The sequence below is a fragment of the Peromyscus californicus genome, unplaced genomic scaffold (genome assembly GCF_007827085.1).
Source record: "Peromyscus californicus insignis strain IS unplaced genomic scaffold, ASM782708v3 Scaffold_8__1_contigs__length_139910024, whole genome shotgun sequence".
NCBI lineage: Eukaryota > Metazoa > Chordata > Mammalia > Rodentia > Cricetidae > Peromyscus > Peromyscus californicus.
Window position 1 is genome coordinate 41,627,686 of NW_026294606.1, and position 24,721 is coordinate 41,652,406.

The 24,721-nt window shown below is 43.4% G+C and overlaps 1 protein-coding gene and 1 non-coding gene across 2 annotated transcripts; both read left to right on the forward strand.

The window, feature by feature from the left end:
• The first annotated feature begins 4,182 nt into the window (after positions 1-4,182).
• Positions 4,183-24,631, forward strand: Pgbd1 (piggyBac transposable element derived 1). Its single transcript, XM_052729772.1, is given in 6 exon segments — positions 4,183-4,604; positions 6,551-6,651; positions 7,802-8,278; positions 9,091-9,231; positions 19,952-20,144; positions 20,147-24,631. Coding segments are annotated over 4 exon segments (1,449 nt in total). The 5' UTR covers positions 4,183-4,604; positions 6,551-6,651; positions 7,802-7,852; the 3' UTR covers positions 20,836-24,631.
• On the forward strand, positions 24,282-24,386 carry LOC128104812 (U6 spliceosomal RNA). Its single transcript, XR_008216115.1, has one exon. It is a non-coding gene; the product is annotated as a U6 spliceosomal RNA (small nuclear RNA).
• Positions 24,632-24,721: the final 90 nt, after the last annotated feature.

The following is a 24,721-nucleotide window of genomic DNA, read 5'->3' on the forward strand; positions in this document are numbered from 1 at the left end:
CACACACACACACACACACGAAAAAACAAAATCCCAAGGGGCTGGAGTGATGACTCAGCAGTTAACACTCCCTGCTTTGCAGAGGATCCATCCATTTGCAGTTCCTAGCGCCTACATAGCTGTTCACAACCATCTGTAACTCCAGTTCCAGGGGATCTGATGCCCTCTTCTGGCCTCCTTGGGCTCCTGTACACAAATGGTCCACATAAACTCACACAGATGCACACATACACAAATAAAAAATGGTTAAAAAAATTAAGCCCAAAATAAATCTAATAATGCTTGGAAATGCACGTTCTCAAAAGTCTAACATAGGTTAACTAAATATTTTCCTACTGGTTTCACCCACACACTGACCTTGTATCCACTTTACACATGAACCATCAGTGAGTGCCCTTCAGAAAGCAAAGATAGGGTTTTTTTGCTGTTTAACTATGGAGCCTGCCCCTCCTGGGTTGGCTCCTATCATTTTACATTTCCTACCTATTTTAACCACAGTGTCACACTGTTAAAGTTATAAATCAAAGTTTTACATGAACTATGCAGGAGACTGAGTCATTTGAGTGACCTGTGTTGAATTAATCTAAACAGCAACTTTCTTGCTTAGCAGTTCTAGTTCCATTACAGTGACTATTTGAAAAACACTTTTTAATGAATGTCCCATGGGGGAAAATGACTTTTTCCCTTCTATACCAATGATTAAATTTTAAATGATATTTATTTTGGAATAATTTTGACCATTAAGATCATCTTGGAGAGATGATCATGGTCATTGTGTCATTGACTGTCTTGCTAGTGATGAAAAGTGAGCTTGGAGGAGTCTTCCCAGGCACATCACCAGAATGGTAGAATTGCTTCTGGGTTGGGAATAGCATAGGGTATAGTTCTCCGAGAAAAAGGCTTCTTAAGTTATGCCACTCTGGGAAGAAAAGTGGACCCCTGTAGTGATTCCAGCTTGGGTTCATACACTTCTTGTCCAACAGAGAAAGCTGGAATCAGTCAAAGACTGATCCATGGTGTCACTACTGTCTGAGTCTCTGGCCTTTTAGCCCTGTCCTCATAGTCCATGCATCAGGTTTTAAGGCCATGTGATGGCTGAAGTTGCAACTGTCTTGCAAAGTGTGGACAGAAGAAGGTTAAAAAGAGGTTCCTGTTAAGTCGGCCACGTTGAGCAGCTTTCCCCAAATTTGCTTAGCGTGTGTATCTTAGGCCAAAACTTTGACAAAGGAAGCAGGCAAAGGCCTTGTTTGTGCAGAGCTAAAACTGTGGCTGAAGGGATAAAAAGGAAGGTAGATGTCAGAACCGCACCTGCCAGTCCCTGGCCTGTTCCCTCCACTTAGATCTATCTGACTGGCAGCAAGCTGACCAGAAGCGCAACACCGTTTTCTGTGGGGAGGCCAGATGTGTAAGAGCAGTAGATGCAGCTCTTTGAAACACTAAAAGCCTTCATGCAAAGTCAGTCCTGCTGCTTATAAGCTAAGAAACCTATTTTTTCTTCTGCCTTTACAAGAAAATTAAGTTGAGGTCATGGGTACTTTTCCCAAATAATTTGAGGGCTATACTGAGACCAGTGCATAAACACTTAGCTCCGTGTTAAAATTTTAAAAAGAATTCTTTTCAGTTTAATGAGGAAGCATATAGGATGTCTTGTTCTTATGGAAAAATTTAAAATCTGAAGCCCTGATTACTCTGAATTACTTGGATATTTGGTCTAGACTTTCTCCATGATGACATATTTGGTCAGGCATTTCTCTTTGGGTAGTATCTGTCCCTTTAATATCCAAATACAGAGTGAAATAGAAGACTGGTTATCTCCACCCACTCAGTTCTCCCATTTATAGAAGATAAATGCAGTTATATGGCTTACCACTACAGAAAGAATATGAACAAATAGAAATATTCCAGGTGGTGGTGGTACACGCCTTTAATCCCAGGAGGTAGAGCCAGGCGGATCTCTGTGAGTTCAAGGCTAGCTTGGTCTACAGAGCGAGTTCCAGGAAAGGCGCCAAAGCTACACAGAGAAACCCTGTCTCGAAAAACCAAAAAAAAAAAAAAAAAAAAAAGAGGGAAGTAACTGGTTGTCTACATCCTATCTTCATAAATTCTAAATTAGCTTATCTTTACTTCTGCCTCAGCCCCCCACCCACCCAGTGCTGGGATTAAAGGTGTTCATCATGCCCAGCACTTGGGATAGAAGATAGATTTGTGATAGAAGTTTGTATTGTATTTTTTAGTAATTTTTAAAGATATATATCTTTTTTAAATAATGTGGTGGGGGGCGGGTATCCAAGTAGGCCAGAGTTGTTAGGTCTCAGGCAATGAGCTACCCATTGTGGGTGTTGGGAATTGAACTCTGGTCCCCTGGAAGAGCAGTATGTTCTGCTAAGTCATCTCTCCAGCCCTATAACAATATAGATATAATACAACCAAAACACAGCCTGGAAGCTGACATTGTGTTGCAGAGGAGACTGAAGCAGGGGGATCACAAGTTCAAATATAGCCTGAGCTACATGTTAAGACCCTGTCTGAAAACAAATGCTAAGGATGTATCTCAGTGGTAGGGCATTTGTGTAGCATGTGTGTGGGCCTGGCTTAGGTCCCCAGCACCACCAAGTTAAGTCTTAAGAGCATCTGATGAATCTCCTTGATGTTTAACTCTTACATCCATACAAAAACCTGCATGTAGGTATTTATAACACTTGTAATTCCTCAACCTCAGAAGAAAGCTATCTATCCTTCAGTAAATAGAGCCTATTTTAGAACATGCTTTCTGTGTCTATTGTTGAACATCCGTTTACATGCTGATTAATCATTTATCACTGGTTGTGTGAAAGTGACAGTCTTTTTTCTGGCTTTTCTATTAACATCTTTTACTCCTAAACAGCATGGCCCTTAAAACTTAGAGAACTATCAAAATTTTAAATGTATATTACTTTTTGTCAGTTTGTGTGTCGTATTTACACAACAAATATATTTAAAACATTGTGAAAACATAATTTTATTGATAGTATAAAGAATACTTTCTTATGGAAATGGGACTATTGACAGTACTGTGAAGAGTCTATAAAGAGTTTAAAGTTTCAAAGTCATTTTTAATAAAATTCAAGCTTTAAAAAGAATGTGAAGATTCTTGAATGGTGTTTCCTATAGCATTACTTATAAAGAATATAACCTGAGCCTACATTAGTAAGGATATAGTAAGTATATATTGTAGCTGATACAGTGGAATACCGTTGTTGTGATGTCTATAAACTAAGCTTATGGGGCTGGGAGAGGCTCAGTTGGTAAAATGTCTGCCACACAAGCATTTGAACCTGAGTTCAGATTCCCAGAACCCATGTAGAAAGGTAGAGATGGTAGTGCACAGCTATAATCCCTCTGGGGTGTGGAGATTTCTGGAGCTTGCTGGCCAGCCTATGAAGCTGCATCAGGGAGCTCCAGATTCAGTGAGAGACCTTGTCTGAAAAATAAGGTGAAGAGTTACAGGGCATCTGGCCTCCACACCCACATGTGCACGCTCACGAGAAGGCATACAAAACAGTATTTTTTAAGAGGCTGCTATGGAAAAATTCCACAGTCCTAGAAAAAAAAAAACTAAAATGCAAAATTATATTGTGATTTCCATAAGTGCTTCAAACGCTAATATTGCTGTGAACAACACGTTTCAAGGGGTGTCCTGAAAATTTATAAAACATAGGGAGGCTGTGGAAATGGGTCCGCGAGTATCTGACAACCCGAGTTCAATCCCTAGGACCTACATAACAAAAGAAGAACCCCGACTCCAGGTTGTCCTCTGACCTCCACACGACCCGCAATTCGAACACCCACGCAGGAAATAAATGTGAATATGGATAATTCTTGAATTAATGTTACCTGGGTTTTTGTCACCCATATAAACTCTGTTTATTTACTCGCCTTGCGGCTTTGTGCCTGTTCACTCATCCTGCTCCCCGCACAGGGCCTGGTAAAGGCCGACTGGTGGCTGTCTCTGGATGCCAATCTGGGGAAGAAACTCTTGTTCTCTTGGGTGCTGGGGACTGAACCCAGTAAGTACGTCAAGCAAGAGTTCTCCCACGGGCACATCCCACAGGTTTGGGGTTGAAATGATTTATGTAAATGTACGCGTGATTGGGCGATTTGGAACCACCAGGAGAGGCTGGCGCCACCGGAGCACCAGAGACTGGGACCGCGCTCCAGAGGCGCACAGCGGCAGCCGGAAGTTGCCTCTGGGTCTCCAGCTCCGTCTACAGGAAGCGCCCCCTCGGTGCCCCGCTCCATCTGCAGGAAGTGCCCCCTGTCCCTCATCCCGTGGAACCCCTACCCGCTGAACTGCACCGTCGCCGCCTCCCACTAGCAGCAGGCACCGCCAGGCTGTGGCGCTCTGGCCTCCTGGCTCCCAGAGCAGCCTTTCATGAGCTCGGCACATCCTCGTTGCACACCTTCCCTAAACCTTTGAGCAGCAAATAGACACACTTAACGGCTGGGCGCTAGGCGCTGGCTTACATGTCTTGGCGTAGATTGGGCACGCTAGAGCCCTGGCTAATGCACCTCAGGCACATCTATTACATTCGTCAAGAAGTCCATCAGTCTTTGTTGGGTACCAGGTACGTGCTGCGTTTGAAGAGTCTCTGCAGAGGACTGCGAGGGCCAGGGATGGCTGTAATAGAAGCTGGAGAACAGAGTGCATACACCTACCGGCGCGCTGCCCCCTGTGTGGCTTAGTTTTCCCCGTCCCTACATTAGGTTTGAGGGTGACCTCGGAAGATGATGCACGTACAGAGTAGGTCGCATGCCAGTGAGAATTCACCTTGGAAGGATGGCCCACTTCAAAGCGGGGAGGGAAAATGTCAGGGTGTGGTGAATGAGGAACTGGGAAGACCATGGTTTTCTTGTAGGTGGGAACTAACTTCTTTTATTCCAGGATTAACTTTACAAGTGGAAAAGAATTGGGAGCTTAATATAATTGGTGGTAAACTAAAAGTAGGACGCAGGTAAAATCAGATTCTGGGAGTTCGAAGTTAGTTCAAGGAAAAGTGTTTGAAACTCGGTGGTGGTGGTGGTGGTGGTGGTGGTGGTGGTGGTGGTGGTGGTGGTGGTGGTGGTGGTGGTGGAGGCGGAGTCTCTCTCTCCTACCCACCCCATCCCACCCCCGTGTTTAATGGCCGTCTGCAGGAAGAAACAATTTTTCACTCCTCTCTCACACTACAACAGTGTGAAACGCTCCTCTGACCTCAAAAGGTCATAGAGATTTGTCCCCACCAGCAAACAAGCAATTGATGTCCCCTAATTCAATGCAGACAGATGGATCCTATATGTAGAAGCTCAGGTATACAAGACATAATACTGGTTCCCATTTTCAACATCAGTTGTAAGCTCTAGTTTATTTTACCTACGCTTCTGACCCACTGGCTGGAAACCAGGGTTTTTACTACCCCTCCCAGAGCTCTCACAGAACTCAGGAACCGTTCTTACTGATGTGTTATAAAGTATATTGCAAAGGATACAGATGAAGCAGAAAATGCCCGTGTGTTGCCTAGGATATGATTAAGGGGTGTGGTGCTTCCATGCCCTCTATGGAGTATGGTGGTATTTTATTTGTACTGAAATGTGATTTCAATTGTATGTTAATAAATAAAGTTGCCCAGGGGTCAGAGCTATTAGAGCCATAGCAAGAGCATGGCGGTGGTGGCGCACGCCTTTAATCCCAGCACTTGGTAGACAGAGCTAGGTAGATCTCTGTGTGTTCAAGGATACAGCCAGCATTGGAGACACACCCCTTTAATCTCAATACCAACCATAGAAGACCTGGAAGTCTCTACAGACAGGCAATGACGAGGCAGTCATGTGTTTGGGTTTACAACCAGTGAGAAGGCAGAACAGAAAGACTATATAAAGACATACACACAGGAAGTAGGTCCCTTTCAGAGAGCTCTCTTGGCTGAAGCAGGAAGGGTAAGGCTCTTAGTTCTGACCTCTTGGCTTTCTTCTCTGAATCGGCTCTGTGTTTCTTATTTAATAAGATGGTTGGTTACATCTACAGTGGAGGGGTCAACCTCCAACTGTCTGGAAGCTCCACAAATCCCACCCGTTTGGTTTTAGATGGAGACTTTATTATATAGGCATGATTAATTAAATAATTGTTCAGTGGTCGTCAGGTTAACTTACAGCTTATCCCACCCAAAGAATTTTAGGAGTTGTGTGCAAGAAAGCAGTAAATAACAAACGTATTTCACACTAACACCGGAGTCATGTTGAAGTACGATCAAAAGTGTGCTTTAGGAAATATTAATCCAATGATGGGAGGTCAGAAGTAAGAAACAAAATGATTGTAATAGTGGATGAAAATGGTAACTAAAGCAACAGAAGGAAAGGATAGCTGTAGGAAGCATTTTGTAGAAATAATTAGCTAACTCGATGATTATATGGGACCTGGTGTTAAGCCTAAACACATGGGAAGTGCTGACGTCGATAGAAACGGAGAAATACGTAATGAACACCACTGTGAGGGGACTCTGTTTTCCTTTCGATATGTGATGAAATGTTGGTGCAGGACAGGCGGGAAGCTGGAGGCGTCCTGCTAGCACGGGAAGATGCGGGTCTGGAGTCAAGGCAAGTTGGAGCCAATAAAGGATACACATGGCCTTGAAAGAGGTATGCTGAAATTGAGGTCACCAAAGGAGAAAGTGAGATGAGGGAACTGAAGAAACTGCTGTGTCAGCTGTCTGTTGTTCTAGTCAAAAAATAATCAAACCCTAAGAATGAAAACAGTTTCTTGGGGTTCTGTGGGTTGACTGCCCAGTTCTACTGCTGGTCCTGCTTGGAGTTACTCATGTCGCTATGCTGGCCAATAAACTATCTAGGCGCTAGGCCCAGGTAGGCTTTAGCTTAGGAGCCCTGCCTCCAAGTGACCTCTACATGACTAGCTTGGGTTTCCTCACAGTGTGGTTGTCTTAGGGCAGTGTCTCAGGAGCTAGAGGGACACTTCCTTTTACTGTGTCATCATACTCAAGCTGTAGGCCAGCACAGATGTGAGAAAGAATTATGGGAGGCATGCCTGGCAAGGTCTCACTCCAGAAGGCATTTGGTGATCAGAAACTTTGGAAGAACATTACCATATCTGCAAATAAAGTGAAATGTGCAATGCATATCGATAAATGACCTTCAAACGGTACTGTGTTTCTGCCAACACAGCTCTCTGGTTTCTCCGTGTGTCAACTTATCCCTCCTCTCCAGCTTAAGAGTAATACATTCTTGCCGGGCGGTGGTGGCGCACGCCTTTAATCCCAGCACTCGGGAGGCAGAGCCAGGCGGATCTCTGTGAGTTCGAGGCCAGCCTGGTCTCCAAAGCAAGTTCCAGGAAAGGCGCAAAGCTACACAGAGAAACCCTGTCTCGAAAAACCAAAAAAAAAAAAAAAAAAAAAAAAAAAAAAAAAAAAAGAGTAATACATTCAAACATTCTTACTGTTTATTAGTTTGGGAGGTCTTGCTGTTTTCAGTTTCACTGAGAGGAGTCTCTATATTTAGCCCAGGCTGACCTTGAACTTGCTAAATAGAGCACACTAGCTTCTACTCCTGCATGCTAGGATTTCAGGCATGCACCACCATGACTGGGCAGTCATTCTTATTGTTAGCCTTTCTCTCCTCATGGTATATCCCTTACCTCTGGGCTCAACTCCTTTAGTGTTCAGGATATGATTTTGGTGCATGGAACCCTATGTGCACAGCATAGTGGAGACAAAAATAAAAGTATGTTTCATAGGGTTTTGAAACTTTTGGCTTTAATTATCTGTTCAATTTTTAGATTGTAGAGGTTCGTTGAGCAGTACATTTCTGAAGCACAGACTTCAGCCAAATGAGCTTTGCGGCACCTTCTGAGGCGGACGTGTGTGAAGCTTCGTCGACTTCCCCTGCTGACAATGAAGACAGCCTTGTGACAGTGAAGGTGGAGGATCCCACCTGGGAGCAGCCAGGCAACTCACAGGCGGGCAGGACTCATACTCAGGAACTTCACCGCCTGAGATTCCGACAGTTCTGTTACCAGGAGGCCCCTGGGCCCCGGGAAGCTCTGGCCCAGCTTCGGGAACTTTGCCCTCAGTGGCTGAGGCCAGAGACTCACAGCAAGGAGCAGATCCTGGAGCTGCCGGTGCTGGAGCAGTTCCTGACCATCCTGCCCAAAGAACTCCAAGCCTGGGTACAGATGTATGGTCTGCAGAGTGGGGCCGAGGCAGCGGCATTGCTGGAGAATCTAGCCTCGGAACGTGGAGACTCAGGACAGCACGCGGGAAAGTAATGAACTAAAGTGCTAGTGTGAGAGAAATGGGGTGAGGAATGTGGTTTTGCTAGTGCTTAACCTTTTATTCTGAATTAACTACAGAGGGACCACAAAAACAGCCTAGAGCGCTTGTATCCTGTTCACACAGTGGAAGCTGTTGCTAACGCTAGTTCCATGATATGCCCCACCTACCCCATCCATTTTCCTACAAGTCAAATTCATTATTTTTGCATGCACATTTATGCAGACCCTTAACCAACTGTCAATTAATTGTAAATATGTCCCTTTACCTCCAAGTACTTCAGTATATATTTATGAAGATCAAGGAAATGCTTTTACAATCTGAATGTGATCACCTCATTGTCCACTTTGCTCCATATCTTCCACAGAGGGCAGTGCCTTCTCCTGTCACTCTTCGCAGGCACGTAGGGATGATTTTGCCCTTTCCTCACAAGGTTAAGGGAGTGCTCGTCAAGATGTCTTCTCTAGAGAATTATCGTTTTCCCCCTTTGTAGTTATGTTGTAGTTTGTGGAAGATATTCTGAGATAGTGTACAGACCCTAGTCCTCATTACGTTTTTGCCTATAGCTCATTGTGTGTTTCTGGGGACAGGTCCTTTGTCTGCCTTGCCTGCCTTGATTGCTGAGTCCCCAGATACTGAGGAGGGCCTGTCTGAGTGAGTTTGCTGTGTAATTTGCTGAATGAATGTGTCTCAGTTCTTCTTGCTGGAGGAGCAAATGGAGCTTGTTCTGTGTTCCCTTGAGAGAGTCTCTGGCTCCCCCCAGGATACTTTTTCAAGGTCAGTCTTTTGTCTCCAGGCCACTTTCTATGTTCAGGAACAGGACATGCACCTAGTGGTGACCGAATATCAAGGTGCCTCTTTGGAATTTCAGAGCCTCCAGTTCCTCCAGCCTGGGGTCCCTCCTCTGGCATGTGAACCTCCAAAGCTCCCCCCAGAAGTGAATGGTGAGTGCTGGAGGGTGAGTTTGCTGAGGACACTGGAAAGAGGTCACTGATAGATACATGGTTTTCTTAGAAGAGAACTGATTGTCTCTAAGCTCAAGGACTTCTTTCTTGGTTTTGGATACAAAGTAATTTAGTATCATATCATGCCCCCCACCGTGTGTGTGTGTGTGTGTGTGTGTGTGTGTGTGTGTGTTTAAAGTATTTAAGGGCTGAGAGATGGCTCAGGTAAACATGCATGCCCCTCAGCCTGACAACCTAAGTTGGATCCCCAGTACCCACATAATGGAAGGAAAGAACCAACTTTTGCAAGTTGTCCTCTGACCTGAGTATGCATGCCTGAATGCATGTGTATAAACACACACACACACACACACACACACACACACACACACACACACACACACACACACACACACACAAATAAATCTAAAACCGAAAATATCTTAGATCTACTTAACAAATTTTGAGTATGAAATTAATCATAGTGACACATGCCCATAGTTCCAGCTAAGGCAAGATTGCTTGAGCCCAAGTTTATTTCTTTCTTGTTTTGTTTTTTTTTTTTAAAGCAAATCACTGATATGTTTAATAAATGTCTACATCAATGTATAGTGTGCATTTTGGTTGGGGGATGTTTTGGGTTTTCTTTGTTTTGTTTTGTTTTGTTTTGTTTTTGAGTCTGGGTCTCAATATGTAGCTGTGGCTGCCTTGGAACTCACTATGTAGACCAGGATGGACTTGAACTAGAGATCCCCCTGCCTCTGCCTCCCAAGGGCTGGGATTAAAGACGTGCGCCCCATATATGTGTGTATTTGTGTGCTCACAGGAGCCATGGCCTGAGTCTGAAGATCAGAAGACAACTGTGGGATTCAATTTTCTCCTTCCATTATGTGAGTCTGGGAATCTCTTCAGGTCCACACGTTTAGCAGCAAGCACCTTTACCCACTGAGACATCTCCCTGACCCCTCCTTTTTGTCTGTTTTCTACTGTGCTGGGAATCCAACCTAGGGCTTTATAGATGTTAGACAAGAATTCTGCCGACTGAGCTATATCCCCACTTTTGTGTGTTTGGGGGAGTGGGGTAAGGCAGGGTCTCATGTAGCCCATGCCAGCCTCAAATTCACTCTGTAGTCATGAATGACCTTGAACTCTTTCTCTTCTGCCTCCACCTCCCAAATGCTGGATTTATGGGTATATTCCACCAAGGCCAACTAGAGCCCAGGACTTCAAGAGCAGCCCGGGCAACATAATGAGACATTATCTTGATATATTAATAATAATATAGGCTACTCAAGCATACAATTTCTTATTCATGTTAGTTACCATGCTGTTCATTAAATATCCATTACTAACTCTTTCTGTAAATACAAGTTTATGTCTTTGACCAACAGCAAGTTCTGTGGTTTTGGCAATTCTCATAGCAAAGCAAGTTTTAAAAATTATACAAAATTGCAAACTGTTAGAATTGTAACATCTTAATTATCTTGCATGTGTAGTGGGGGGAGGTGTTTGTGCATATGCCATAGCAAGTGTGGGTAGGTCAAAGGACAGGTTGTGGGGACCAAGTCTGTCCTTCCACCATGTAGATCCTGAGGATCAAACTCAGGCCCCAAGGCTTGGTGGCAAGCCCTTAGCTGCTGAAGCAGCTCAGCATTCTAACATCTTCTTACTCAACACCTTCAATTAATACTTAGGAAAACCAAAATTCAGCTTAAACGATTTGCCCAAGGCCATCAGATTCAGAGGTACTTCTAAAATGTAAGGCTCCCGACCTTTGGCCTTTGTCTATCATGTCTGTTTTATACTAAGAGAACAGGTCTTGTGTGAGGATTAACCATAATAAGCTATGTTACCCAAATACAGCATGTACCAGCAGCTTCTTCCTCCTTTCTCTATTACCTATGATTTTAATTTGTATTGTGTATGTGAGTGACTTTCATCTCAGTTCATAAAATCTGTATCTTAGTTTAGATGTTTTAAAACAGGAGGTTTAGGAGACTGGGTCCAAACAAAGGGAACTTCCCAAGGCAGTAGTGTCTCATGTAGGACTCTTGTCTCCTCTCTTTGTAGGATTTGCTCCTCAGAGAGTAGGCTATCCCCAAGAAGGAAGATCCAAAGGCAATGCAGCAGTGCCCCGGTCTACCTCACCTAGGCTCCAGGTGAGCAGCTGTCCAGGTTTATGGGAGCTTACTGGTGAGTTTTCCTCCCCTTGACCTGTTTGTTGTCCTTCTCTTGGCCCGCTCTCCTCAGCCTGAAAACCTTTAGGGTGGTACAGTTCCTTGACGTTCACTTTGTCACAAACTAATCACATACCATGTGTTTGTCATCCAAGAGCCTATTGCTGATGGCTTCGGCCTTATTTTGTACCATGTTTTGGAGGCACATTCAGATCTCAAGGTGTAGAAATAAAGAGGATGGTATAAGACTCTATTCAGCCAGACTTGGTGTCACACATCTATAATTTCTGCACTTGGGAGGAAGGAGAGGTCGCTGCAGAGGCAGGAGGGTTACTGCAAGTTCTAGGCCAGCATGGTTTGTATAGTCATACCGTCTCAGAGATAGAGAGAAAGAGGCATAAATGGAGACAGAGACACATAGGGTGGGCTGCGTCTTTCCCATGTAAGTCTTTTGTTCCATTTGTCTCTGAAGGCACCGTCTTTACGGTACTGTCTTCTCTGCTTTTCTGTGACTTCTTGTTAATCACCTTAGACCTACTACCTCATGTTCTTATCAACTACTTTACCTGTCTGAAAAAGACAACCTACTTATACATACTTTAAATATAAACCCAATTGCTGTAAATGTAATATAATATAATAATAATAAAAATAATAATATAATGTGGATACAGGCTTCAGTGTGATTATACCTGAGAAAACATCAAAGTAATTAGATGTTTGCACCAGTGTAAACCAATGATCATAAATTATGAAGAAATAATATGAAGAGTCCAGGAAAGTCGGAGGGCAGAGATGTATGTGCACACGAGAGAAAATTAATATTGAATCAAATTATAAAAGACCAAACAGACAAAAATTTAGCTGAAGCAAAGCTAACATGTGAGTTGAATTTTTGTCCCCGCAGAAGGTATGTTAAGTCCTAATTGTAGGTACCTATGAAGATGGCCTGATTTGAAAATGAGCTCTTTGAAGATGTAATGAAGTTAAGGGGAGGTCATTCTATGTTGAGTGGGCCTAAACCCGATAACTAATGTCCTTAGGCTAAGGCCAGTGAAGGCAGAAATACACAGGGAGATGCCTTCGATGACAGAGGCTGAGATAATGTGGCACTTCTTCAAGTAGAGAAACACAAGGATTACTGGTAACATCCAGAAGCCAAGAAAAGAGTCAAGGAAGAACCTCCCCTAGGGCTTTCCAAGAGAACATGACCCGCTGGCACTTGCTGATACCTTGATTTTAGACTTCCAGCCTCCAGGACAATGAGAAAATATTAATAATGTGTGTGTGTGTGTGTGTGTGTGTGTGTGTGTGTGTGTGTGTGTATGTGTGTGTGTGTGTGTGTGTGTGTGTGTGTGTGTGTGTGTGCATGTAACAGCAATTAATGAGAAAATAGGCCATGAATTTGAAAGAGAGAAAGAAAGGGTATATGAGAGGGTTTAGAGAGAGGAAGGGGACAAGAGAAATTATATGATTATATCATAATCTTCAGAGAAGTAATTTTTTGTATCAAAATAAGTCTGTGTGCACTTTGGAATGGGGTAGTGGTGATGTAAACAGGAATCATCCAGTCTTGAAATGTACTAGACCTCCTTATCAGAGCCTATATCCAGTCTGTGAAAGACTGGATAGTGTATCCTTTCCTGGAAATGGGAAAAGACTATAGATCAGAACATAAAAGAAAATGTTGAGAGATTAATAAAAAGCTGCATGGTAGACTTTTGGTGACAGTATCAAATAAAGATGAACCATAAGCAACCCCCAAAATAATTACTATAGCATATACATTTTTGAAATTAGATAGCTCTGAAATATTTTAAGTAATTTTTATTAATGAAAATTTTGCAAGGTCTCTACTTTTACAGAGATCCAAGTCTATTCAAAGGAGCTTCAAAACTCCTTGTTATGTCTTTGATGTGCTCTTCAACAAAGTTAAGTCAAGTCCATGTTTGTGACAGTGTCTTTATTCTGTGTAAGCTTTCTTCTCGGAAGCATTCTTACGTTATTTTATTTATTTGTTTTTAGTATTATTCCATAACCATCTCAGACATCTTATGCACAGGTGCAGTAGATGTGTATTGGTGCAGGGTAGATCTGGCAGGGCACTCCTAAGCCCTGCACCATGTGAGACAGCGCTGTACTGCTGTGTGGGCTGTCCTACATATTGTCAGATGCCCAGTGTTTGCTCAGCCCTGAATGGCAATGGAATGCGCAGGTGCTGAACATAAGTATATGGTGATATTATGTTCCTCAAAATATTGTGCACCCTAATAAACTTATCTGGGGTCAGAGAACAGAACAGCCACTAGATATAGAGACCAGAATCTGTTAGTCAGTGTTCTATTGCTGTAAAGAGACACTATGACCACTGTAACTCTTATAAAAGAAAGCATTTTACTGGGACTTGCTTACAGTTTCAGAGATTTAGTCCATTGTCATCATGGCAAGGAGCATAGCAGCATGCAGCATGTAGTTGAGAGTTCCACATCCAGATCTACAGGCAGCAGGAAGAGAGAGACCCTGGGACTGCCTTGGCTTTTGAGACCCTACAGCCCACCCCCAGTGACACTTCCTCCAACAAGGCCACGCCTACTCCAATGAGGCTATATTTCCTAACTCCTCTCAAATAGTGCCACTCCCTGATGACCAAGCATGCAAATTTGTGATTCTATGGGGGTCATTCTTAGTCAAACCATTCTCTTTAGTCTACTCGTTGGCCCCCAAAGGCTTCTAGCTATATCATAATGTAAAAAAAAAAAAAAAATGCATTCAGTTCAACTTCAAAAGTCCTCATAGTCTATAACAGTCTCAACACTATTTAAAAATACAAAATTCAGCCTGGTGGTGGTGGTGGTGGTGCACACCTTTAATCCCAGCACTCTGGAGGCAGAGAGGGAAGGATCTCTGAGTTTGAGGCCAGTCTGGTCTACAGAGCAATTCCCAGGACAGCCAGAGATACAGAGAGAAATTTTGTCTCAAAGTGCGCGCACACACACACACACACACACACAAATCCAAAGTTCAAAGTCTCTTCTGAGACTCCAGGTAATCTCTTAACTGTAACCCCTGGAAAATAAAAATAAAAAAGTAGATCGCACACTTCCAACATACAATGGCACAGAATATACATTACCATTCCAAAAGGGAACAAAGAGGGTATAGTGAGGAAATACTGGGCTAAAGTAAGGCTGAAAACCAACAGGGTAAGCGCCAAATTCTGCATCTCCATGTCTGATGTCAAAGTGCTCTTCAGATCTCCAACTTCTTTCAGCTCTGTTGACTGCAACACATTTCTCTCTCAGGCTATTTCCACACCCAGTCTGTAGCTCTCCTCGGCAGGTATCCCACAGCTCTGGCATCTCCAACATGTTGGGGTCTCCAATGAAATCCAGGCCTCATCTTCACAACTTCACACAGTGGCTCCTCTGGGCCTCTGTGCAGGGATACCCCTGACACATGTCTAGCCTCTGCAGCTTTCCTTAGCCAGAGAGGGAGACTCCCCAAACCCCTTCTTGTAGCCTTGACTCTAAAGCCAGAACCACATGCCCAAAGCTGGCAAGTTGTTCTGCTTGCTGGAGCTGGGACTTGGCCTGTTTGTTCAAATACATCTTCACCAGCTTTCTGCTGTCATGGTTCTTCTCACTGCCTAAGCTTTTCTTTAATTCCTTTTCACAAGTTGGAAGCTTAGTTGGATGGGCTTTTACCCTGAGGCCACCACTCCCTTTATTCCATTTAAGATTAGGTTTTTCTTTAAACTTGTTCAGCTCCTTGAGTACTGGACTTAGCTCCATTATACTTCCTAGTGCTCCTTTTCTCCTCAAATTATACATTCTGTGTTTTTCCTTGCTCAGTTTTCTCCTTTTCGTTACAGATCTGCATAAGATCTATAATGAAATCTGTAATCACTAATATATCTATAATCACTATAATCACCACACATTAGAGTCAGTACTAGCCTGACTTGAAATCTCTCTGCCAATGCCTTTAATCCAAAACTCTTCAATTTAGCCTCAGGCAGATTTTTTGGACAAGGGCAGAAAGCAGCCACATTATTCACCAAGATATCAAAAGAACTGTCTCTAGGCCATTTACTAAGATCCTCTCCTCTTGGAACCTCTTGAGCTAGGCCATCATAATATAAATTGCTCTCATCATGACTGTCTCCCATGATCCTACTAGAATGTCCCATTAAGCCCCACTTAAAGCATTCAACTGCTTTCTTAATCCAAGGTACCAAAGAACACGTTCTACCAAGTAGCATGGTCAGAGCTGTCACAGCAATGCCTTACTCTCTAGTACCAACTTCTGTCTTAGTTACTGTTTTATTGCTGTGAAGAGACGCCATGGCCATGGCAACTCTTATAAAAGAAAGCATTTCATTGGGGCTAGCTTGCAGTTTCAGAGGTTATCATGGAGGGAGCACGTCAGCATACAGACAGACATGGTACTAGAGAAAGAGTTGAAAGTTCTACATCTGGATCTGCAGGCAGCAGGAAGAGAGACATACTAGAACTGATGAGGGCCTTTGAAGCCCTAAAGCCCACCCCCAGTGACACACTTCTTCCAACAAGGCCACACCTACTCCAACAAGGCCACATCTCCTAATCCCTCTCAAGAAATGCCACTCCCTGATGAACCAGCATTCAAATCTGTGAGCCTGTGGGGGCCATTCCTATTCAAACCACCTCACCATCTGTAGCTCTTCATCCACTTTTTTCTTTTTCTATTAGATGCTGGTGAAAACTGGGGAAGAAACAGCCCAGGCCTTTGCCTCCGAGGAGTGGTCCCATCTGGCTCAGAGGAGGCTCTGTGGGAACTCAGCTCAGCAGGAGGCCATGGGTGTAATAAGTCAGGACAGGGGCTCCGGCTGGCTCCATTTGTGCTTTTCCTTTCCCATCATTGACCCCAACCTCCTTGGCCATTGGGGGCCCACACATGCTGTGGGTTCTTGCCCTCCCTCCTGGCTTCTGCCTGCAGACCTGTCATAGCCCTTGCTGTTTCACAGCCTTCCCAGTCATGTCATCTCCTGTTGATGGCCCTGACTGTTAAGTCTCCCTGTGTGCCTATACACTCACCACCTCAGTGACTTCTCTGCACCCTTTTCATTCCCATCCTGGTTCCACATAGCTTGGTACTTTCAGATATCCTTTCATACTTCAAAGAAGCCCCGTGAGTGCCCCTGCCTGATCCCTTTCACCTTACTGGGAACACTACTCTCCATGTTTAATTTTCCTTAAATGTGCTGTGCCCTGTTGGGACCTCTCTCTAGCTGCTCTGGTACCCTAGTTGGCCTTTCTTCTTATCTTCCCAGACTATGCTACGTTTTCTTCTTTTTGGATGGGGATATTCTTTTGGATTTCTTTGTTCATTTGTTTGTTTGTTTGTTTGTTTTGAAATACAGTCTGACTACATAGCCTTGACTGGCCTGGAACTCACTATGTAGACTAGTGTCCTCAGACTCACAGATATCTGCCGTCCACTGCTTCCCAAGCACCAGAATTAAAGGTGTACCCCACCACACCCAGGCCCTGTGCTACATTTTCTAGGACTGCAAAAGTTCACTCCTAAGATGTGTGTTGATATTTTTGGTCGCTTTTAATTGTAAATAATTATTCATTACCCTAGAGATTATTTTCTTTTATTTCTTTCTGAATTTATAGGATGATTATTATTTAATTATAATTTGTGGAATAATTGTTAGTTAATGTATTGTTTTAGCAGAAAAATTGCAACTAACGATTTTGTTACTTTAGATCAGGACACTTCTGAAGAAATGGTACAAGGTGGGAAGAACTCAAGAATACCCAACAGGTAAGTGTCTGTGTCCTGAGTGGTTCAGATCCTGCAGACATAAGAAGACATTGGATGGGAGCTGAAAAGGCAGGGAGTCAAAGTCTGCAGCCCTGGAACAATGCAGCCCAGGTGCCTCCCGTCTGTGATCATAAGCTGCCTGGGCAAGGCTGTCCTGTCAGTATGGAACAGCTGCAAAAGCTCAAGGCAGCACAGTTACCTCCAGCATCTCCTCATTATTCTGTCCGGCTTGATCACCCTTCCTTTCTATTTTTATGGAAGTGTAAATGTAGAAATCAAGAGACAGAATTTAGATGACAGTGGAACTGCCCTGACAGTGGAGAAGGAGCTGTCAGAGCTGGGAGGAACTTAGGGTAGACAAGCAGGGCATTTTCAACCTCCATCAGGAGGCCTGAACAAGAAAAGGATCAAAAGGAAGTCTGATAAGGAGAAATGATTTATGGGATTAGGTGCTTCCTAAGTGTTAGTTGGGAGCAACGTAGTGTAACGTAGATACCCCTAAAGCTGAAAGGGAAGATCCGATCCCAGGCAGATGGTGGGTTTCCAGTGAAGCCATTACCTTCTCAACAACTTGGGGGAGCAGGTGGGGAAGCGGAAGGAAAGGTGGGATAATTAACCACACATGGGGCAGGGTGTGGAGAGTCTCCATGCTAACGTCTGTCCATTTTAGGGAAACAAGAAGCTAATTCTGAGCTAATATAGAACTCTCTCTCTCTCTCCCCACCCCTACTCTTTCTCTCTTCCCTCTCTCATCCCTCCCCTCCTCCTCCTCTTCTTCTCCTTCTCCTTCTTGTGCTGTGTTGTAAACCCAGGGCCTTGGGGTGCACTCCACCACTAAGCCCTACCTTAGCCCCTAAAATAGAAGTATCTTGAAACTAAAAGAAAAAGGAGTGAAATTTTTAATTAAGCCAGTGAGGACTGAGCTGAGTTCCACTACAGGACAGATGTGACACCACTAACTTAGCATAGAGTTACACCTGGAGTGTGGGAATCTGCCCTTTTGCTTGTGGGTATATGCAGCATCAAATGCCTGAAACCATTGAGTCACAGTGCCTGTAAGAATAAAAATGCTTTCTTGTTTCCTGTAACAGACACTTGGAGGTTGCTAGTCTGATGTATCAGTCCTAATATGATTCCAGAGTTGAAGCCTCTGGCAGCCCCACATTCCTCTTCCAGTCCTACGTCCTGCCTTTCTCCCTTACCTCACCCTTCCCCGTTTCCCACCCCTGGATCCTGACCTCACCACATCGGCCTTAGTGCACCATGGCTCTTGGGGTTTAGAGTACATCACTGAAAGGCTTTAATGTCATGACAGAATCATAACATCATCTCAAAAGGAATGTACCGAGCCGGGTGTGGTTGCTCGTGCCTACAATCCCAGGACTTACGAGGCTTGGGCAGGAAAATGCCTAGGCTTCGTGTAAGTTCCAGGCCAGCCTGGACTACAGAGTGAGACTGTCTCAAAAAAAAAGGAGCAATAAGGGGCTAGAGAGATGATTCAGTGGTTAAGAGTTCTTGCTGCTCTTTCAAAGGATGGAAGTCTGGCTCCCAGCACCCACTCTGGGTGGCTCACAAGTCCTTGTAACTCCAACTCCAGGGGATCTGACACACCTGGCCTCCTTGGGCACCTGAGCTCACATGTACATTACACACACATATACATGTAATTAAAAAGTCAAATAAAAATCTTAACACAAAAAGCCAGCAAGCTGGCTGAGTAGGTAAGAGTACTTGCCGTGCAGGTCTGACCGAGTTTCATCTCAGGGTCCCATGATGGAAGGAGAGAACCAACTCCCAAAGTTGTCTTCTGACTGCCACTGGTTGCCCAGAGGCTCATGAACTTCCTCTCCCAAGTCATACAATAGCAAATAAAATGGCAGCTGACTCCGTAGCAGGTGAGGAGTACACCACACAAGCCTGATGGCCTGAGTTCAGTCTCCAGAACCCACAGAAAGGGGAAAGGAAGGGACTCCACAAAGTGTCCTTTGACTTTCACCAAGCACTGTGGCCCACTCAGACAACAGAAGGAGTAATGTTACTTGTGTCAAATAATACTTTTCATCTTCAGTTTAGCTTGCTTCCTGTAGATCCCACACAAATTCGTTCAAGTGCAGTGAATCTGAGTTTCTGTTTGTTTCTCCTCAGAGAAATTTATCTACCAAGATGAATATAAAGCTAAGGGATGCTAAGTCCTTCCTTGCTCAGAAATCCCAAGAGTTGTGAGGAGACCTGGTAAATAGTGAATTGACATAAGATCGTGTCCAAGTAAAGAGAAAACAGGGACACAGGAGTGGGACCAATGGTTCTAGAAATCTCAAGTTACTGCTACGAGAAGCTAGCCCGGATAAGGAGGTTGGAGGCAGAGCTAACCAGGCCCTTAATGGTAGAAGAGTGCCTCCTGTAGAGGCCTACCAGCACAATAGGTGCCCAAAGCAACTTGGAAGGTCTGCATCCTGCTCCTACAGGACCGAGGGGGCAGAGGGAGTGGGGGAGGGGGGAGGGGTAGGGGCATACTCTGCTCAGTGGGCCAGCTTCTCAGATTCAGCAGTTAGTTATGGCACAGGAGTGAGTGAAAGGTGGGGAGAGGTCAGAATGCCAAGTGTAGCAAGTCTTCCCTGGGAAACAAGGAATAGAAAGTAGATCCGCCCAGAAAAACGATTCTACTTTGTCTTTGTCATGTGTGGAGAAAGAGATTTGGGTTCTTTTGTTTTATTTTCTTTCTCAGGCTTGTGCGCCCCACATTCCTGGTTGTACTACTTTCCCTACGGAAAAGACAGTCTCAAGGTTGAACACTCTCAGGAACTGCCACCCACCCCGAGACTCCTGGGCCAGGATGCACATCGCATCCTTGCAGTATGCAGCTGGAGACATCACTCGGAAAGGGAGGGAAAAAGACAAATCTCGAGTGAGTGAGCTGCTTTAGGGCCTGCATTTTCTGATGACTCAGAGGCAGAGGAAGACAATGAGCCTGAGGTACAGCCTCAGAGAAAGAAGCTAAAGGTGTCCACTGTCCCCGAGAAGAATTGGACTAAAAGAGACATTAAGCCCAACTTTCCAAGCTGGTCAGCACTGGATTCTGGACTTTGGAATCTCAAGAGTGAGAAGTTGAACCCAGTAGAGCTCTTTAAATTATTTTTTGATGATGAAACGTTTAACTTGATTGTCAATGAAACCAATAATTATGCTTCTCAGAGAAATGTCAGCTTGGAAGTCACAGTGCAGGAAATGCGGTATGTGTTTGGTGTCCTGCTCTGGAGTGGACTCGCAAGGCATCCCAGGAGGGGAATGTATTGGGAAATCTCTGATGCTGATCAGACCCTGGTTAGAAATGCAATTAAAAGGGACAGATTTGAATTGATTTTCTCATACCTGCATTTGGCTGATAATAGCCACCTAGATCAAAAAGATAAGTTTTCAAAATTGAGGCCTCTAATAAAGCAAATGAATAAGAATTTCCTCCTGTACGCCCCCCTAGAAGAATACTATTGTTTTGGCAGGTCAATGTGTGAATGCTTTGATAGTGACGAATTTCTGAATGGAAAGCCTCTTAGAATTGGCTATAAAATTTGGTGTGGTACGCCGGGCGGCGGTGGTGGCGCATGCCTTTAATCCCAGCACTCGGGAGGCAGAGCCAGGCGGATCTCTGTGAGTTCGAGGCCAGCCTGGACTACCAAGTGAGTTCCAGGAGAGGCGCAAAGCTACACAGAGAAACCCTGTCTCGAAAAACCAAAAAAAAAAAAAAAAAAAAAAAAAAAAAAAAAAAAAAAAAAAATTTGGTGTGGTCCAAACACACAAGGCTATCTAGTTTGGTTTGAGCCCTACCAAGAAGACTCAGCTGCGGAAACAGATGAGGAGCTGGACCTTGGGCTAGGTGGGAATCTAATAATGAGCTTTGCTGATGATCTTTTGCAGAAAGGTCACTATCCCTATCACCTGTGTTTCGATACCTTCTTTACAAGTGTTCAACTGATGTCAGCTTTGAAGAAGAAGGGAGCGAAGGCTGCAGGATCAGTTCGTGAAAACAGGACTGAAAAATGCCCGCTCATGAATGTAGAACACATGAAAAAGATGAACAGGAGTATTTTGATTTCAGGGTGGAAGAAAATGATGAGATAATTTTATGCCGTTGACTTGGTGATGGCTTTATTAGTCCGTGTTCGAATGCTGTAGGCATAGAACCAGTCAGTGAAGTAAACTGTGTTGCTGGTGAGGAAGAGCTCCTTCAGGTAAGCCAACCATCCATAGTGAAATTGTATGAGGAATTCGGGAAAGGTGTGGCTAAAATGGATCAAAGTATTTCCAAATATAGGGTGGGATTAAGAAGTAAGAAATGACCGGGCGGTGGTGGCGCACGCCTTTAATCCCAGCACTTGGGAGGCAGAGCCAGGCGGATCTCTGTGAGTTCAAGGCCAGCCTGGGCTACCAAGTGAGTCCCAGGAAAGGCGCAAAGCTGCACAGAGAAACCCTGTCTCGAAAAACCAAAAAAAAAAGAAGTAAGAAATGGTACTCAGGTTTGGTTAGTTACATGATCGATGCAGCCATGAACAATGCATGGTAGCTACACAGTATCTGTAACCCTAGCTCTCCTTTAGACCTCCTGGGTTTCTGGAGATATGTTGCACACTTTTACTTGGGACATGATGTTAATCTGTCTGATTAGGGCAGATAAAATACATAATAACAAGATACAAAAAAAAATATAATTAGATTACTCTACCAAAGCAAATGTAATGGAAGTGGTGCAACTAAGTACTTGGTATTTTTTTAAATCATAGATTGTTACAGCAAATATGTTAAAAAGGTGTTTTGTGAGTGTTGAATTTGTGTTATATGCCTAATTTTGTGTCAGATGCGTGCAATCACTTACTCATTAAGTTATTTTCTAAAAGAGCAAAACCCATTTCCCCATTGTCAGTTTTCTTTGGACACTGACATTTTGAAAATGCAGGCAATATCACACTCTATAGAATGGCACTGAATCCATAATCCAAAATAGATATACTGCTCATGAGGGAAGAATGTTCTAAACAAGACATAGGTGTGAGGGACTAAATATCTCAGCTGTATCACACCATGTGTAGTTGAGACAGGGCCAGTCATGAAATTGGAGTACAGGGATGGAAGTGTGAAACTGTATCTTTAAATACTGAAGGAAATGTTATGACTATGAGTTGGAAGAAGTCAAAATGAGAAAGGTCGTGAAGCAAGTTGAGTAGCAATAGTTATCTTGAGAAGAAAGAAAGCAGGAGGCTACTGGCAAAAAGCTCATGTCAAAGTCCCACAAGATGAATGAGTCTGGATTGAGGTCATCAGTGATTATTTATCCGGGGGAGACATTTGGAACTATGACTCCATAGTGCTGAAGTCTCATAGGGGTGGCTTAGGCTAAAGACAAAGATTCTACATCATTTCTGTGTTTCAGACAATTTTCTTCAATATTTGTTTTATTATGTATGCATCTGTGATAGAATGATACCTTAGTTACTTTTCAATTGCTGGGACAACTTATAAAACAATGTGTTTACTGGGGGTTACAGTTTCAGAAGTTCACAGTTCATGACCATTATCATGGGGAGCATGGCTGGCAGGCATGGCACTGAGCAGTAGCTGAGAGTTTAAACCTTTATCCACAAGTGCAAGGCAAAGTGCCAATTAGGAATGGTCTGGGCTTTGAAACTTCAAAGTCAGTCCTCAATGACACACCTCTTCCAACAAAGCTACACCTAATCCTTCCCAAACAGTTCTACCAACTGCGGACCAGGTATTCACGCATATGAGCCTATTGGGGACCATTCTCATTCAAATCATCATTTTTTTTTTTTAGTTTGCCATTATTATTATTTTAAGTGCATGAGTCTTTTTTTTCAACATATGTCTATGTACCATATGAGTACCTGGTACTCATGGAGGTTAGAAGAGGGTGTTGGATCCTCTGGAATTGGATTTACAGGTGGTTATGAGCTGCCATGTGGGTGCTAAGAATTGAATCCAGGCCTTCTGACAGAGTAGCCAGTACTCTTAATCACTGAGCCATCTTTGCAGTCCTCTTGAGAGGCAAATTTAAGCCATGTATAATAATACATTCATCCATGTTTCAGAATATTTCTTTACACTGTGTGAAGATGTGTCACTGTGATTGGTTTACTAAAGAGCTGAATAGCCAATAGCTAGGCAGGGAGAGGTTAGGTGGAACTTCCAGGGACAGAGAGGACTCTGGGAAGAAGAAAGGCAGAGTCAAGAGCCAGACATGAAAAGGAAACAGGAGGCACAAGATGGAGGAGAGGTAATGCCATATAGCAGAATGTAGATTAATATAAATGGGTTAATTTAAGTTATAAGAGCTAGTTGAACAAGCCTAAGCTAAAGGCCAAACTTTCACTATTAATAAATAAGTTCCCATGTCATTATTTGGGGACTGGATATCCAAAGATAGTACTGCTGCACATGCATTCCAAAAGTTCCTGCCTAGCTGACAAAGGGTGGTTGTGGTTTACCTTGTTGTGCCCCTGCACTAAACACATAGGATACTTCTGTCCACACTGTGTTCACTATGCCGTGTGAACAGTGCCTTACAATGTGGCTATTTTTATTTAGTATTTGCCCATTACAAGAAAATAAACTTCCAAAATATGTCTTCTACAGCCACACGGGACATGAAATTAAGTGCTATGTACTATTCAGGGTACTTAAACTTCATTGTAACTTAATTGAAAAATTTGGCTTATCCAAAAAAATAGCTGTATGTTTATTTTTTCAAATAGTCAACTTAATTCTTTTTATTACATTTATTTGTGTGAATGTGTGTGGGTAAACACATGGTGTATATGTGGAACTCAGGGTAAAAGGGGGTCCATTCTCTCCATATGGGTTCTAGGAATCAAACTCAGGTCTTCAGGGTTGGAAGTAATTCATGAATATTCCATTGTGCATATGTAATACCAATAAACATTGCCTAAAATGCCTCAGCTCAGATTTGAAAATACTCTATGTTATACATTGAGGTGTTTTTACTGTACATATAAAGCGTTCTGCTCTTATAGAAACACAATGGCTATGTTCACATTGGCAGCACATATATGAAAATCATAACAATGCACAGAAGATTAGCATGGCCCTTCTGCAAGGATGACACTCAAATTTGTGAAGCGTTCCATACTTTTTAGCAAGGAAATGGAACCGGCCTAGATGTCCATCAACAGAAAATGGATAACAAAACTCAGCATATGTACACTATGGAATTTTACCCAGCTGTAACTAGATGGGAGTCCAGGAGCAGGGAGCAAGAGATGTTGAGGAAGTTTGGGGAGGAGGGCAAAAGCACTTTCACTTATGAAAGGAAAAAGAAGGCTTCTGGGAGTGGGTTGTGAGAGAAGGGACAGAAGAAAAACAACCCAAACAAAATTTATTTGAAAAAAGAAAAATGCTGTAATAGAACCTAGTTCTTTATATGCTAGTGAAAAAAAAGGAGGGCAAACCTGGTTATAATCTAAAGAAC